Source organism: Neodiprion fabricii, chromosome 3 (assembly GCF_021155785.1).
Source record: "Neodiprion fabricii isolate iyNeoFabr1 chromosome 3, iyNeoFabr1.1, whole genome shotgun sequence".
In the NCBI taxonomy this organism is placed as follows: domain Eukaryota; kingdom Metazoa; phylum Arthropoda; class Insecta; order Hymenoptera; family Diprionidae; genus Neodiprion; species Neodiprion fabricii.
Window position 1 is genome coordinate 30590997 of NC_060241.1, and position 17516 is coordinate 30608512.

General features: G+C 42.0%; 1 protein-coding gene across 7 annotated transcripts in view; it reads left to right on the forward strand.

Moving 5' to 3' along the window:
• Positions 1 to 17516, forward strand: part of LOC124178820 (voltage-dependent calcium channel type A subunit alpha-1) — a 118321-nt gene that overhangs the window by 37570 nt on the left and 63235 nt on the right. For all 7 annotated transcript variants that reach the window (XM_046562502.1, XM_046562503.1, XM_046562506.1 and 4 more), the window contains exon 3: positions 7470 to 7700. In XM_046562502.1, coding sequence (XP_046418458.1) covers positions 7471 to 7700 — 230 coding nt within the window. In that variant the 5' untranslated portion in view covers position 7470. The remainder of the gene's footprint in view (positions 1 to 7469; positions 7701 to 17516) is intronic.

Sequence of the window (17516 nt, forward strand, 5' to 3'; positions counted from 1 at the left end):
GTTTTGGAATCATCTCAACTCTGGTTGAAATCTTGAAGCAGGTCTGGTATGTTCTTAATGATCGGGGGCCTTTATGCGTCTGTGAAACTGACGAATTGCGGTCGCGCGGTAGGGAAATCTGTAATTTAGTACCTGTTCGCGGTGTTGAATGTCCAAGCGTTACGCGACGGTTAATCATAACTGATTGTTGAATTAACGAGCGTTCCGCCGATCCGCCACGGAGATTCCGCTTAAATTCAAGACGCTTCAGCATCAACGGCAGATGGGAGTAATTTAAGAACTTCGCAATTGGCGAATTTTATTCCCCTCCGTCAATTCGTGTAATTTCAGGGTCTTACCAGACCGGTTCTCTAATTAAAAAAAAAAAAAAAAAAATACCGCTTAAACGCCGAGTACTACCGACAGCTCTGCAATTAAGTTTATACCTCGGGGGGCAGATCGGCGGCATGCCTAATCAACTCGGCCTCAAAGTGTAGTGTAACGATTACTGACGAGATAATGACCGTATCTTTCTCCGCCTTGGAGCAGAATGTGTATTCATAATCATTTATGCGGGTTTCCAGCTCAATTTTAAACGATACTTGTCAAATTATTTAGCGTTTTTAACACGATGCCGTCGTCGCTTTCTTTCATTCTTGAGGCTCACAATCAGTTATGACGAGTCTTTGCTCTTGGAATGTACAAAATTCGGCATTTAGCACGGTGAACTTCAAGTTGCGCGTGGCTTGACAAAAATAGATCCAAAAAATTGTGCATGTATAAAGTTTTCAGCCTGTTCGTAAATGAAAAAAGCGCCAGCCCGGAAACCCTAGCTGATCCTCGTCGCGATCTATTCAATTTTTAACGATACTCAATTATTTTTCAATATAAACCACTTTTTGCAGTACCCAAAAAAAAATATATAAAAATATAAACTCTCTCTTAAAAAAAAAAAAAAAAAAAAAAAAAACAACATGAAAAATATAAAAATGGGCCATATCACCACAACGTACTCACCGTTAGTCCTGGGTAATGCAAAAAGTGGTTGATAGTGAAAAATAATTGAAATATCATTAAAAATTGAATATCTTGCGAAAAGGATCAGCCTTGATTTTTTTTTCATCTACGAACAGACTGAAAACTTTCTGTACGCACGACTTTTGGATCCATTTTTGTTAAGCCTCTTGCAGCTTAAAGCTCACCGTGTTGGACAGCGAGTTTATCTCTGCAGCACACGTGCAGCACACGTACCTATAGTGCACTTGTACTCAATTGCAGTCGGTGCTCGTTGAATACCATACCTCAATTAATTAGGGTAGTTTCAGGCACAAATCTCCTTGCAAATGATCTACCAGTGCTCACCACTAATAGCTGCAGGCACGTCGAGCGGATGGAGGACCATGCATGAAGTTGAATGCTTACGGGATAGACACTGAACCGAATGCAATTGAAATCTGATCTCTTGGCGTGATTCACGGGCGTTTTTCAAACTGATCTTTGATCTTTGAATCGCGAAGGGAAATACAACAAGAATCAAAGTAACAACTCACGGCTGCAGGTTGTCCAAAAACGAAAAAAGAGATAAAAATTTATCGGATAACGAGGCCGTCAGTTATTTAAGGGAGATGGAAATGGAAAGCCGCCGGGGGCCTAAGAGCTTGAAGAATTGATTTCTTTTGCTTCTCGTTGCCCGGAGTGGTTTTGTTTCCAATAATTAACGGCTGCAAAAATAAATAACAAAACGAATTCGACGTTACGTTTAAACTTGACGGACAGAATAATTTTACCCCAGAATTGCATGTTGCTGTATACTAGGAGGTAATGTGTGTGCAGCCACACGTACTTGTAAAGGTATACGTCCAGCGGTCAGATCATCGGTGAAGATTATTCCTTCACCGCGAAACGTTGTATGTTGGTACGTAAATAACCACGTGTTCGTTTAACGACCGTAATGGCGACTAGGTCGTAAACGTGTTTCAGCAGCTCAGCTGCCTATTGACGTTCACACTTCACCTGCGCCACGGAGCTGAACTAGCCTGCATATTCTATTTCTTATTTTTTTTATCTCTATCCATGATCTTTTTTACGTTTATTTTTATTTTCCGCACCTCGGTTATACTGCAAATCGTTGTCACTACGACACGTCCCTAATGTCAATATTGACGCAGACACATTGATCGCCCTACAGGATCGTTAACGCAACCCATATTCAAGGGCTATTTACTTCAACTCTACGAGTGGCGTTGCAATTCCTAGTTTTATTAACCGCCTGGTGAATAAAAGACCCTGTAAATATGGCGGTCTAAAAATTGTTGGCACCAGCTTTTATCCACGTATCCAGCCTTCCGAGATCCATCTGCATAAGATTATTTGTAGCGCGATCACTTAGTCTGACAGCACACGTAGTCTAGACTACTTCGGGGCAGTTGTGACCGCTCTAAGTTCAGCTCACATCAGCGCTCGGTGGTCGCATTGAGATTCCCGAGACTGCGGTTCACCCGGAATTCTCAAGTCGTATAATTTAATACGCCCCGAGAGTAGTTTGGAAGGTGAATGTGTGCATTTGTGTTATTGAATCTGAGTTACGTCCTCCACGCCGGAAGCGAAGTACGACGCGGCAGGTATACAAAGTACGCTATTTAATTCTTCCCCTCTTGGAAACTACGGTTGAATCGAATCTCAAGGTACTTTTCTCGATATTTTAATTTTCAATTGTCGAATCAATTGTACGGAAATTGTTCGCCGATCGATGTCGGCTCTGATTTCGAGACCCTGCTTCGTTATAATTTACAAATCAGATCACGGTAACGAAAAATTGTACCAACTCACGCCCCGGGAGTGTTTACAAGCAGCTGAAATTTCTCGACTGTGATGAGAAAATTTTCAGTAACATTGCAGTCGTTCTTTGGTCTGAAGAAAAATAAATAAAAAATAAAGAACAGAAAATGAGATGTACGTGTTATATCGCTGAGATGGGTTTTAGCTGTCGAAACGGACCCGTATCTCGGCGAACAACGGTTTGATTTTTAGCTCTTTCACCACCTTTCAGTCTCGTGGAAAAAGGAATGTGCGAATTGGAAAGGCTGGCGTAAAAAGATCGAGCTTTAAGCTACGGCCTGGATGCCGGGACGGTTTTACGAAAGATATATTCACCTGTTTTGCATCTACATTGTCGCTGCGACGCGTCTCGGTTCTTAATTTTTCATTCGTGCCGTATAAGAACTCTTGTGTGCGAAGTAATGTTCATTAATGCCTTGGGTTTCCGGCTAACTTATTTTCGGTATGAATCAAAATACGAGCTCGATTGTATTACGAATTACGTGACAATGACTGGCGACGCAGTATATTTGAGAGACCGGGAGTCATTGTCAGATAATTCGTACAGAATCGAGCTCGCATTTTGTTTCGTACCGAAATTAAGTTAGCCGGAAGCCAAAGGCATTAATTAACATCACTGTACAACCAATTCCCTTAATTCGCCGTGCTTTCATTCCGCTGCACGGTTTCTGATTTCCGGTTTTCGCGGGATCACTTTCCAAAGATTGCCATCTGGTCTGTACCCATCTCGTAATTAAATTTCCTCTTGAATCAAGACTATGCTAAGAAGGGACGGAAACGGGGGATGGAATCGAGATTGAGAGATCTATACGTTCAGCCGCAGCTGACTAGCTAGCGCTCGCGCAGAAACCGGAAGCGAATTGGCTCTGTCGGAGTGAAACTGGCCGGGACCGTCGTGACCAGGGATGGCCAAGAGTTCCCCGGGGTGCCTAGCAACAGGTTGCTACGCTAAAACTCCCTCTTCGCTTCTCTTCTTCCCTTCCGCTTTCTTTCGCCACGTTCGCCGTGCTTCTCGTCATCCCCCCGTCACGAGTAGATAATACGCCACCTAGGCATATATATATACGTCTGTGTGTGCGTTGGCTCGCCTGCAAAAGAGACACACTCGCGACACAGCTAAATGCTTATGCAAACCTCGTTCTCACTCGAATTATCATAATTTGTCATTCCCTCCTCGCCAAGGGCTGACACAATTTTACCTCACGGGATATAGCGGCCGCGTTTTTCGAGACGCAGAGGCGATGCTGGGTATATTTGTTATTCACATATCAAGGTCCGCGACGGGGATCCTCGCAAATCCTTGTCACTGACCTTGGCGGGAGATTGAAATTGCGGTCGAAATCATAGCAGCTGGCGTAGAGATGCGATTCAAGTCACAAGGGAAATTGACCCGAATTTTTTTAAACAAAAGAACCATTCCAGGCATTGACGATTGTTATATTCCCGACGCGGAAGTTTTTTCTTTGTTGGGGGTTTTTGTGTTTTTTTTTTTTTTATTTATTGTTTACGAAATATCTTTTGTACGCTGTGAAATTGCTCATATTCAGGCAAATATTCGACGGGTGTTGTTTCGGTGAATCAAAATCCCGTTATTTGACGATTAGCTGCATATTTGTATTATTATAAGTATTCACGTCAACTCCGCTCTCGCTGTCGAGCAATCAATGCAAATCAATCGCAAAACAGTGAATCTTCGAGTTACAGCAGCGCGCTTGATGCCTCGATCAGCCGTACGAATTATTGCACGAAAAGTAACCATCTCGTAACGAAAATATTCGTAAGAATTAGATTGCGATATTGCTATCTGTGTGAAAAAATGTTTGAGTCGAAAGCTTTCGGTTAAAAACTTTCCGAACGGTGAATCACAATGGATTCATTTTGAGTGGATATAGAAGGTTTACGTATTGATTTTTTTTTTTGTGAAATTTGTACATCATGTATAAACTGAAATCTGTGGAGTTTTTTTCAGGCAAAGAAGTAATATTCATCCTTCTCTATAAGTCTGTTTCGCTAAACATGATTCTGCTATTATTACCACATTTCATTTCACACCGCATAACTATATTTGGTTTAGTATACCAATGAATTTTGATGCCTTGGTACTCGGACAGTGTTATACGACTATAATAATACCCTAGATCAATCAAAACAAATCCAATATCCAGTTGCATTTCTCGACATTTTCCGCGCGTGTTGCGTAAAATCCTACGAATATGGGAAAACGCAAATTGCGCGTCCCGCGATAATTCTGCGCTCATAGTCGTTAACTCCGATGCGATTCAAATGACAATGCATAAAAATTTCTAACAACACATTCCTCCGAGGAAATCAAATTTATTTTCATTCGTGAACAGCGCCGCGCGACGGAATTATAGACCGAGCGCTGCCGGGACAAAGCGCAAACAAACCGACAATGAAAGTGTCCAATTCCACGGGCACAATTCGTTCGGGGTAAAACTAATTTCCCATCTCTATTAGTTCGAGTGTATACCCTCATCGTCAAAGATAGGCTAACTCATTTGTCACCTAACCATAACTTCCGTCGGTCATATTTCATGGAAAATAGCATTGCTGCCCAGCGGCGAACCCGGGACGAAGAATAGAAGCCGGCTTCCGCGCTCCGTATCGGCGCTACGTGTATTCGACCACTTCTATAAAAGCAATTAGGCATTGAGTGTAGTCAAGTTTCAACGGCATGCACTGTCATGCAGAGAACTTACGGACAGGCATCAAGGGCGTAAAAGCCAACCTGTATACAGGCGATGTTGCCGTAAGACAACTTTAAGGAACTTGTAATGAGATTCAAAACTTGATACTCGGATGTTCGCTCGGTCCGCCAACTCGCCTTGTCTAGCGTATAATACCGCCTCTCTTTCACACTCCGCGTGTTTGGATTTCTTTTTTTAAAACCTAATCATCCCAAGCATGCATTTCTTAGGCGACTCGTGCGATCACACTTTCTTGTAATACTACGCGTCTGCGATTTACTATCCATATTTTATGCAGCATCCTGACGGGGCTTTTATAATCGAATGCGGCAATGATTTAGGTCCTTAACGAATTTTTGTAAGTCTGATACTGTCATTGTATTTATTTTAAACACGAGATTGCTGTATACTCAGTACTAAGTTTTTATAATTCTACTTTAATTCGTCCTTCGATATTGGGCGCACCTTACTAACAATTTTTAACAGTTTAACATCATGTTTTGGTCACGTTCGTAATCGAAGGCTGACGATATTTGCATTGAAAATAAATGACGCTAAATTGAGTTAATTTATAAATAGGAGCGATTAGCGATTAAAGGTGAAAATATCGTTGAAAGCGTATCTTCGAAGGAAGGAATATTTTCCTCCATTACAGGGGTATTTTCACTCGGCATACACAAAGCGGGGTTTCCATTGGCAACGCGCATATATTCAACGCTCCGAACCATCTCGTCGTCAATAATATTTTTTCAATACAATTAAGCGACTTGTTTGTACAATTTGAAAAGAAAAGAAACAAACAAAAAGTTGTAAAATAATTATGAATATACGGTCGCGAAGTAGTTGCAGATTATAATAATTGTATATAATAAAATGAAGGGAGGGGCTAAATTTTAGGTAAATTAAAACCGACGAATATAAATCTGGGCCAGATAATTACCGATAAAACTTTGCCCAGGAAATAATTCTTATTATAGCGTGCTGTGACTCACAACTCACCAGCTACTACCAGCCGACCCTAAGAAAAACTTGACACGCAGCTTTGACAAAGGTACCCACTAACGGAAGTCTAATCGTGAGTTTTGCGCAGCGGCGGAAGCCAGACTTCACCTGCACTACTCCTACTCACGCAAATTGATTATCTCAGATTTTAATATTCTCTTTGTTGAACTCTCGTTTCTGACTTTCCCTCTCTTTTCCCGCTTGCCACAGAAATGAAAAATTATTCCCCGAAGGTGAGAACGGAAAGATCGTAAATTGGTACTGTCACGGATGTGAAGAATTCAAATCGTGCTCATAATCATTGCTGCTAAACGGTTACACAACGATCTTATTTTCAACAGTATTTAGGTTTATGCTTCAGGCTTGCGCGGAATCGCATAAATTTCAAACAAATTCTGACTGCCAAATATAATCAAATTTCAAAGGCGAGCTACTGTACGCTGAGAAAAGAGGAAAGAAGAAACCTACCAGGAAAAATGAGAAATATGAAAATTGTTTGTACGGAGAGATTCTTGTAAATGACGGGTGGTTTGAAAACGCGTGTTAATTAAATAATGAAGTATTCAACGGCAGCCAAGCCAGAGAAACGCACCCTCGCCTGCATAACTTCCCGTCAGATAATCCGGCAACTAGAAATTCAAATTTTCCGCCAAAGTCTTGACGCAACCTTGTGATTACGCTCCCTGGATCAATCTCGCCAGTTCATTATTGAGAATGAACACAACCCTCCAGTGGGAAATAATCATGAACTTTCTCAAGCTTTACTACAACGATCACCATCCTTCCCTCTCCCCCTCCCCCTCTCTCGCCCCTCGAATATAACTTTGTATCGTTCCAAAATAGTGCCCGAAGATTAAAAAATGCGCGCATATGTTACGGTGAAATTGTTCGAACCATTGTATCGAGGCCATTCACACGAAGCCCCGATTTTTTGCCCCCTAGGATGTTGGGCGGCGTTGGAGGCCGACACCTCTCTACGCGCCGACGGGGCAGCAGTCCCATGGTGCGCGGGGGCGTGGGCCCGATGCCCTATGGGGCCCATCTGCTCCCGGGGGACGCCGCCGCGGTCCCTCCGGATGGACCCAGGTATACCCGCCGACGCCGGGCTGTCACAACCAGCGACCACAAGAGCTGTGCACTTATCCAGACCAGGCTCAAGCTGGGGGACATCATGTGAGTACCCATATAACACACTGGCGTCTCTGAATATGCATGGAAACGTGACGTTTGTTCGTTTCAGGAGGTTACCATAGATTTATGTGTGGTGTTTCGTATGGATTTCACCCGAATTCGGGTCTAGGCACGAATCGTTTGTTAAAAATTCAATTTTCATTTGTGTCTATCAAGCTTAACGACGTAAATTAAGGGTCTCGTATAATCAGGTAATATTTTTTCTATTTTTTGACAAAAAATACAATTTTGTAACGGTGTCAAATGAACTATCGAATTACACAGATTTTTTTGTATCTTACAGATATACGAGTCTATCCGCTGTATATCTGATTCAATATTTGTTTAAATAAGAAAAGAAAAAATATGACCTGTTTATTTTTGCGGGTTTTCTTGACTTTATACGCGTATACGGAGAAAAAATCAAATTTCATCGCAAGAGTAAATTTACGAATAAATAAGGGATACATAAGGTATTTCACAACTTAAAAATTTGGGAATATTATTTTTAGGAAATTGTATTTCGAATCCGGGAGATTCGCGGCTGCTATTACTTTGCTCGTGCAATTATAATTTCTGGTCATGTTGGGTACGTACGAGGGTATAAAGGGCGATAAAGTAATATCCACCATATTTTAACCAGTGATTTCAGTATCAAAAGAATACAGCTTTCGCCTCACGGATTTTGATACATTCCGAGTGAAAATAATTCGTTTTAAGAGGTAGAGACCGCGTCGCTCGTCAAAGACCTTTGATACTTGGCCGGGAAATTGGTCCAATCACATGGTTCCGTATACCGTTTGTAGATTAAATGTGAAAGATGAAATTTGTCTCAACTTTGTACGAAACTTGGAAATAATGTCGCTGATCAATGGAAACAGACGAATTCAAAGGAGGGATAATTTTCTTAATGCCGCGAAGAGAAGGTCAAATCTACATAAATTTTTGTGATTTTCTAGCTGGTACAACGACAATTTTCATCAATAAATCCTCGCGGTAACCTTGCCTTGAGAAATTTCTGTAGCGATTTGTAATGCAAGAATCTCCGCTAAAAGCACGCGAACGTCGATCGCGCAGATTTCAGCGAAGAACGGAAAAGCTTGAACCTCATCCCGTGCCACGACCGTCGGTAAAACGGATTCAGAGCTTTTCTTACACATGTATCTAAAAGCTCGCTCTGCAGGAAACTACCGCATCGGCTGCGACGGTATTCCGCGAGCTTTTCACCGATGGTAACAAATTACAAAGCCTTACCAAGGAAGGATAGAGAATACAATTACAACATCGTTTTCCCAGGGGTAAATTGACTCTTACCTATCTTTGTTCTTTCACAATTTTCCCTGCTCAGTCGTTCTTTGTGGAAAATTTTACCTCGGGAGTGCAGAAATTTTCGAGCACGCAAACCGGGGTGATCGATTACATACATCCGTGCGATATTCGAAGCTTCTGCAATTCGCCGAGAGTGCCGCAAGCTGGCGCCAAATCGCTGTCTGACCCAGACATTACTCTTACTACTGCAACTCGAATTAACATCCGACGCTCGCGGTAAGGTGTTCGCCCTGCTGTACCTAGCGGATAGTTAAATGCGTCGACGAATGACAGTATCGATCACACCTTCGATCGTTTCTTCTTACTTTATGTTTTTAGCTCAGACTGTCGTTGCCCGTTACGTAAAGTTCAATTATTCTGCCCAAGTACTGCAGTAAAGCCTCCAGATTTACTCGTAATATACAGCCAATTAGGTCTACGTATACTTGCGGCTGAATGTGCTTCATTATGATTCTCTTCATTTACCATTTTTCGGACTTCGGAACACTTCTTTTCTAGTTCAATAGTTATTTGCTTCGTTGTATTGCCTTGACCGCCTAGTCAGACTGATATTTGAACCTAATTATAGTTTGCTCATTTTTTAAATTTTTATATAACGCATCTGAGCAATTTTTTGAATTGGCGGTTTACAAACAGTGTAAAGCGTATTACTAAATATACAATATTTCGACAAGCTATGTGTTTCTCATATTTATTTTACTAGACTACATGAGACTTAGTGCAAAATTCTTCGTCGAAACTGTGTGATGTAGGATGATACTCTGTTCTCACATTATTCCCGTTGGGATAGTGCTTGTAGTATTTATATGTCATATTCTACGTTTCACAATCAGTTGGAATTTCATTGAGGAATGGCCCGAATGCACACATACATTATACATACCTATTCGTCTTTGTTCAGTCACCTCTAAAGTGGCAGGTTTCGTTCGACGCGCGATTTGGTTCTCTTCCTTTTTCACATTTGATTAAGAAATATTGTTTTTCCCGACAAATTTATAGCTCGTTGAAAAAAGATGCGAGAAGGAATGTCTTAAATTCCGGTAATCGCAGACTTACCGTGGCGAAAAATGCATGGTTTTTGAGATCAATGTACGCACACCAGTTTTCTACACCTAAAAATCTGCATTATAATTCGTTTTTGACCGTATGCGGAAAGGCTGGAGAACAAAAGTACATACATCTTAACACGGATTAAAAATTCCCCACCCTCCGTAAAGTACTCGAAGTAGGTTACAGTGTAAATTCGGCGTTGTGACTCGAAGCGGCCATCGATATTGCAATGCGTTGGTTACATTTACACCCGCAGCTCAACTGTACTGCCGCTAATGTGCATTATACATACGCGTATATCGGGTGACCGTTGAAGCGAAGCTGAAATAAAAAGCTCGACTTGCTATACGGGGGCAGCAAAGGCAAGCAAGCAAGCTGGCAAGCAAGCTGGCAAGCAAGCTAGCTAGCAGGCAGTCGGCAGGCAGCAGGCAGGAGAGAGGCGCCCTGGCGTCGTGAATCAATACCCGCATTGCGCGTGGCGTCTCTCTATCCCTCTTTCTCGGCCTATCCGGCTCGTACGTCTCTCTCCGTCTGGGAGCCACGAGGAGACAAGAGAAAGTGACGAGACGCATTCGAATACGAGGATGCCGATCAGGCTGATATAAATGCAGGCTTACATCCCCCTGCCCCCTCCCTTATCAAGCCCCGAACAGGGGTGGCTGGGGCGAAACGGTCAACCGAGCGAAATTTTGCAACGTATTTACACGCGAGGGGAAGACGTAGTTTAAAAATTTCGAAATCTTATGGTTAATGTTCAAGATACTTAATTATTGATGGGAAATTTTTATGAAATATGTATATTAACTGGGCGGAATCAATCGAGGTAACTTGAATCATTGGAAATCACAGCGAATCGCTTGAAATCGCTTGGTATCTGTGAAGAAGTCGCGTGGCGAAGCGTTGGAAATCGTGAAAATTGTTGTTGTGAGGATTGTGGTAAACGTCGCATGGTTAAAATTTATTAACATTCTAGAGATTTCCATTTAATTCCGACGATTTTTCAACATTCCGGGTGATTTGTAGTGATTTGTTGTGATTCAACGTGATATGGTCCTATCTGGAAACCGCTGAAAATCGCTTAGAACGTTAGGAAATCATTGAAAATCAGAGGTTACATTGGAAATTAATCGAAATTGCACGACGAGGTAGAAATGAATAGGAATCACAGGAAGTCAATATTAATGTATCGGAATCATTCATGTGATTTTCAAGTAAATGGCTCCTCGAAATTACATACATGTATTACAAAGTATTCACAGCAGTTTTCAAACCAAGAACATCTGGGAAATCAAGAATATAAACAAAAATCGCGTCAATTTTTGCTAACTATTTTCTGTACTCATTTCCTTTTCACCCAAAGAGTTTTGATGATTTTTTGAACTTGTTATCCTTCAGTAACGTAGGAAAAGTAGAATAATCAGGATTTCGATCACCAGTCGGTTTTCCTCGCGATTTCCAATTTTCAACTAAAGTACCGTTATTGTCCCGGTCTCCCCCTATACATTATCTTCCAACTCTTTAATGAAATGGATTTTCACTCACCGACGTTATAATTCCTTTCAAGTTAAAATCTTTTCCTATTTGTTGATCATATTTTCTAGCACAGCGTTACATAGATTAAAAAAAACGAAAAGATAAAAATGAGAAAGTTAAATTATAAAGTTCTGATAATCAGTAGAAGGAGATCTTACAATAGTTGAGCAATTCGCAAAGTGCACTCAGGTTCTTGATGCTGTAGGAAATTTTATTTTAGAAAAATATATAACTTGACCGCGACGATATTTTCCCTTTTCCATGACCGCCTCCGGATTAACGAATGCGTCTTTTATCAAGTATGGATATAATTACGCAGGTACACGATCAATCAATATAATTCTGCCATATGTACATGCCTATAGTTGCTCGTACAACGATGAGGTTACGAGGAAAATATTTTACGAGGCACAAAACGCGCGTGTCTCATACCCGTGTACGTTATACGCAACCGTCATCTAAGCCTCTACCTTTTGTATTATAACGCTAAACAAGCGAAGGTCGACGATTCAATTTGATCGCGTGTCTAGTGGTTACAATTATTGTCATTTTTGTTTTAATTATTTACTTTTCATTCGTACATTCGCCAATATCCGGCATGAATCTGTCGGCATTCGTTATAAAAATTTGCTGTTACTATAATATGCAATTGTAGATAGCAATTATTTCCCATGTATATCATTCGCAGTTGCTCCCCGATCTTGATGCATATTTATTACGAGCTCTTCCGACGCTGTACAATGCAAGGAACTTCGCCCATCGTCGTGCACTCTGTGAAAATATTTTTATCCACCCTTTTCCTAACGCGAGATTCTGATCTAATCATTCGATTGATTAGTCAAAGGCTTTGTGACGTCACGCATACCGAGCTAGCCTGCCGGTCGAGTTCAGGTGAAACCTACCTCAAGGCTCGCACACAGCAAGTACAGGGTTGATTAGTTTCAAAAATATAACACTCCCTGCAGTTTTTCCCGTTCGCCGCAATTTTGCCTACGTCATAATATTCACAACAAGTATATTCCGTTTACGCGCATGCTCTTGTCACCCGTTATATTTTCACCACGTTGTTTTTTTTTTCGTCCTGTTTATATCAAGTCGCCTATCGCGGATTTACGCGAGTTCCAACGTACGTACGTTGCACCCGCTTCCGGCCGCTTTAGGGCTTCTTGGGTCAATCCATCCGAACCCTATTAGGTCTGGTGCAATGGGCTCGCGCGTTTTGAACCGCGTGAAGGATTACTTGTTCATCTGCGAGTAGCGTGAAGAATATTTTTCAATCGTTATCGTGTCAGGTGATTCCTTTCTTTACTATTCCTCCCGAATCTCCTCCGCCCTCTCCCTCCTTCCCTTCCTCACACAAGTGAATCAAACGGACCGGGATCGATCCTTAGATCACAATTATTGCCGCCGCAGATGGACTTCCGTAAATCTGCAGTTTCAATTTTATCCGCCGGAATACTGTAATGAATATGTAGCGCCAGGCCGGTTCGTTTCTCGCAAACGACCAACCGAAGTATGAAAATTTCTTTTTTCAGGCAATCGAGGTCGCAGTTCCGTACAGCGTGAAGGGACGGGGGATGGGGGGGGGGGGGGGTCTAGTGAACGTCAGCCCGAAGCGGCGATATTCTCGTTGGCAAGATTATGAGTTGTTTTTCTTTTTCTATAATAGTACCGAACGTTATACATATCAATGGCTAGGTACAATACGTACAGGTATGCATGCACATGATAGGTGTCCCCAGCTTGACGTTTCAATTACCCCGTGTGATGCATTGATGAGAACAATAATAGGTAAGCGCTTTTTGCCGCGTACCTACATCCTAGGTGTGCATTTATCGCATACTGTTGCATGTACGCTTTTAATACAATGCGAGTACGTACACGTGGTGCTCGGATCCGTAGGTGGCGCACGTACGTACGTGCCTCACACATGTGCGGAGAGTGCATCATGATCATCAACGCCTCGGATATGCCGCGTAGAGCAGCGATGAAAAGAGTGTCTTGCGTGTAACACAGATGTGCAGCGTGCGATATAACGCGGTAGGGCGAATGTGTTTTCAACACGAAGACGAGGCTAGGCAGGCAGGGAAATACGTGCAGCCGGCTGATGGCCGGACGCGGACGGCGAGAGAAGGAGGAGCAGGAGGAAAAAGGGAAAGAGGCGAAGGCAGCACCCTGCAGGGGAGAGTTCGATGTCCTACATTTTCTCCCTCCTGGGTAGCTGCCTCCGTCCCCAGACTTCCAGCCCTCCCCCTACCAACCCCCTCCTCTCTTCGACTCCTCATCCCTTCCGCGTACCTGCAGGTTACCTCCTCTTTCATCCACCCGCGCCCCCAACCCCTTCTTCTCCCTTTTTCGCCCCATCTCGTGGCGCCTCTTGCCTCCGGCCTCGCGGATCCCATCGGGAACGAAGAAGAGATGAATAAGGGGTTGCCTCTCAGACTTCGAGTGAAGTATACCTCGTTGCATTTATTGTTCCCCCGTGCAGTTTCGCAGTGTTGTTATATACCTGCATCAGGGATTTATAATTCGAGCGATTACGAGAGAGCTCTCTACATTTCGTTGTTGTTGTTGTTTTTTTTTTTTGTTTTTTTTTTTAGAGTTTTTTTTTTCCATTTTGCTTACATTATATTTCTTTGTTCATCTTCTGTTTTCAATTTAACAATATCCTCATGTACCGCAACCGTTATTGTTATAGCAAAGGGATCGGAGATTATTGTTTTTTCTTTCAATTTCTTTTTTGTCCTAACAAGAAAATAATTACAACTCTTCATAAGTACTGCCGTCAACATTAGCGGGGCTTAAACTCGTATCGCAAAACCTTATCTTAACTTGTGCGACGATTTTCAATTATATTTTATACGTGTACAATTAAGTCACTTCCAAGGGAAACAATGTACTGTAAGGTAAGGTAGGCAGAGTTACAACAACTTGGTAGAATGGCAACAAGGAAAGAGGATAGACATGGTTACGTATTCGTTGTCAGCGATACAGATACGCATTAAAACTAATCACGGACTGGTTTTGTGTTAATTAAATTTTCACTATTATAATCGAAAATTGCTCAATCGACCGATCAAATATCGGAGCATTAAAGTTTCATTTATATTGTTTAACGATAATGCGTTTTTACAAAGCCTCATAATATTTGCATGCCTGGGACCGGCGAATTCTCTTCGATGAGAGAGGAAAGAAAAAAGAAACTCACACCACGAGCAACAAAAATCCTACACCGAATCCGTTATATCCAGTAGTAGCGTTGATTTTGAGGAATCTCGGTTAATGCATGTACCATACCCCGGAAGATTCGTTTGAAAATAATAATGTACCTATCAAATACATCGTTGAGGTAGCCTGCAGGTACGGGAAACTTGACCGAGTTCAAACCCCGATCGTGGTGCATGGCGACCCAGATTCGCGTTTTCCCTCCCCCTCCCTGTCAACCCCTAACCGTCCTAACCTCACCCGAGTCACCCCTGCTGGCTGTTAGCTTCTTTACCCCGTCGTATTCGTTCTTCCCCCCTGATCTCATGCCATGCCTTGGAAACACCGTGCTATTTTTGCTGTTTTAAAAATCAAGAAACGATCGTCGTCATTAACGCTTCGCGCAGCGGAGGAATTTTCATTATGGAAAAAAGTTATCCGGAAAAGCGGCGTGACGACGTATTTTCCTCGACAGGCGTGGAGGATACCCCGAAGTGGTTTATAATTCTTCTAGAATCTGGAACTGGAAATACGTTGTTGTTGGTTTTTTTGTTTTCTTTATTTTTTCTTCTTCGAGTACTTATTGTTGGTCGTATTTTTTATTTTGTTACCTAAAATAACCAGTTTGTTAGGTAACAATTGGCTATAGATGGTCTAGGAAAACAAAGTTCGACGACTCGAAGGAGTCTAGTTAAGCCAGTCATATATCACTAGTAATTACTAAGCTTACTGGACTCGACTGCTCTTCGTGCTTAGTAATTAGACCAATTTACCAAAAGTTTCGGTGACATTATAAATTTTCCTATAACCCTCGTCGTCTGATTCGACGTTCTTACTGCCAAGTTTTGTCCCCGTTCCGTGTAGGTAGGTACCTAAGATATTTCTCATTTACCGAAAAGTACATATCAGCGATTATGTCTACCGCAATTCTTGCACACTCTTGCAACAAAGTGCGGAATAATTTCAATGGCACGAGGTGAAACGTTAGTTGCTCTTTTTTTTTTTTTTTGTAAAATTATTACAATGTTCCTACCACCGTGTACTTCGCCATCTGAAAAATCAGACTGAATCTGATTGCCGTAAATCCATTATTCTCTGGGTCATATAGTGCACCACAACGTACGTTTTCCACCCCCAAAAAACTCAGAAAGGCACAATCGTAGCAGTATGGTTGAGTCAAGCTGAAATGATCCCTGAGTCATTGTGTATGCTATAGAATAAACAAACAGCAATGTTGAAATGCAATAAAGCTTAAACGTATTTATTGTTAGTTTGTAAGCTGTTAAACGTGCGATCGTTTATATACAGATATCGTAATTATACTGTCCATCATTTATACACGCGCTGCAGGTTATCCGAATGGTTAAAGTTTTCGCAGAATTTACATACCGATTAACTCTCTCAGGGACAAGTAAATACCAGATTCTCTACAAGAAATCACTGAGTCTGTTACACATTACAACCGACCTCGCGACGTGCGGTTTAAAAACTTGAAGCACCCGATAATCCGAGCTTTCACGAGGTATTTAACGGCATCGTCACCCGCCTGTCATCGTTACCTGTTTAGCTGCTCTATATTTATATGGTACATGACGTGTTTTTCCGTTGAAAAATGCAGGTACAGTTTAGTCTATGATATATGAGAACATTTGCAATTTATTAAAAAGCTTCTTTTCAACGAATTGCGGGCACGGTGTCGACTGAAACTGTACGGAGTGTCACGTTACTCGCGGACAGTAAATCCGTAGCAATGTTATGTATGAATAATGAGGCTACTCACAATCAGTGAAAATAAATGAAATTTCTTCACCCCGTACTGTACAGTGACGAAGCTATGATGCAACAACATTTTTCCATATCTCCGATCTACTCGACGTTTCAAACTCGAGGATTTTTAGGATCAGTGTTACGGATCTGAACTCAAAGTACATAAGTTCAGAAAAGGCTGACTGGATCCGAACATACAATTTTTTAAGTTTTAATTTCTGAAAAACCTCCAATTACCAAAGTTTCGTTCAAATCAAGTAACTTCTTGCATTTTGAATTCCCAAATTTGGAGTTCAGATTCTTGATCCGCAACCTGTGAAAATTTGCTATATCGAAATATCGAGTAAATCGAAGGCAAGGTAAATGTTGTCGCTTCGTCTGCTCAATTCGATAGAGAAATTTCCCTGCCATTTTACTATTCATGTTTTTCACGCACGTCACTGCCGTGCAAAAGTTTCCACTGCAGGGTGTTGATTGTCGTGTTTTGTTAACCGAGACTTGCATACAGTGCAAGTCGTTAAGTTAATCATGGGTATCGCATGCCGACTCTCTTTTCCGGAGGGGGTGAGCGCCTCATGCCAGAACTACGGAACCATAGAATCCACCTTCAAGGTTCGAACTTCCAACGAGGCCGTCGACGAATGTGGAGCACTGGGTCACCGCACTCCCGCAACCCGGAGCCGAAGAACCGCGATGCATACGCGACGAATTACAACGTGATTTGACCTCCCATCGCGACTACCTACCGGCCGCGAGGTTCGACCACCCTCCCCATTTTCACCCCTACACGTCCGTAGTTGAAAATTACTCGGTCGAAAAATACTTGTTTCGTTCGATTTTCATCTCCCTGTAGCTGTCGGCGGCCGGATTTTTTCTGTTTTTTTTTTCTTTTTGTTTTTGTTTTTTGGATATACGGTGTGTTCCGGGTTGGGGTAT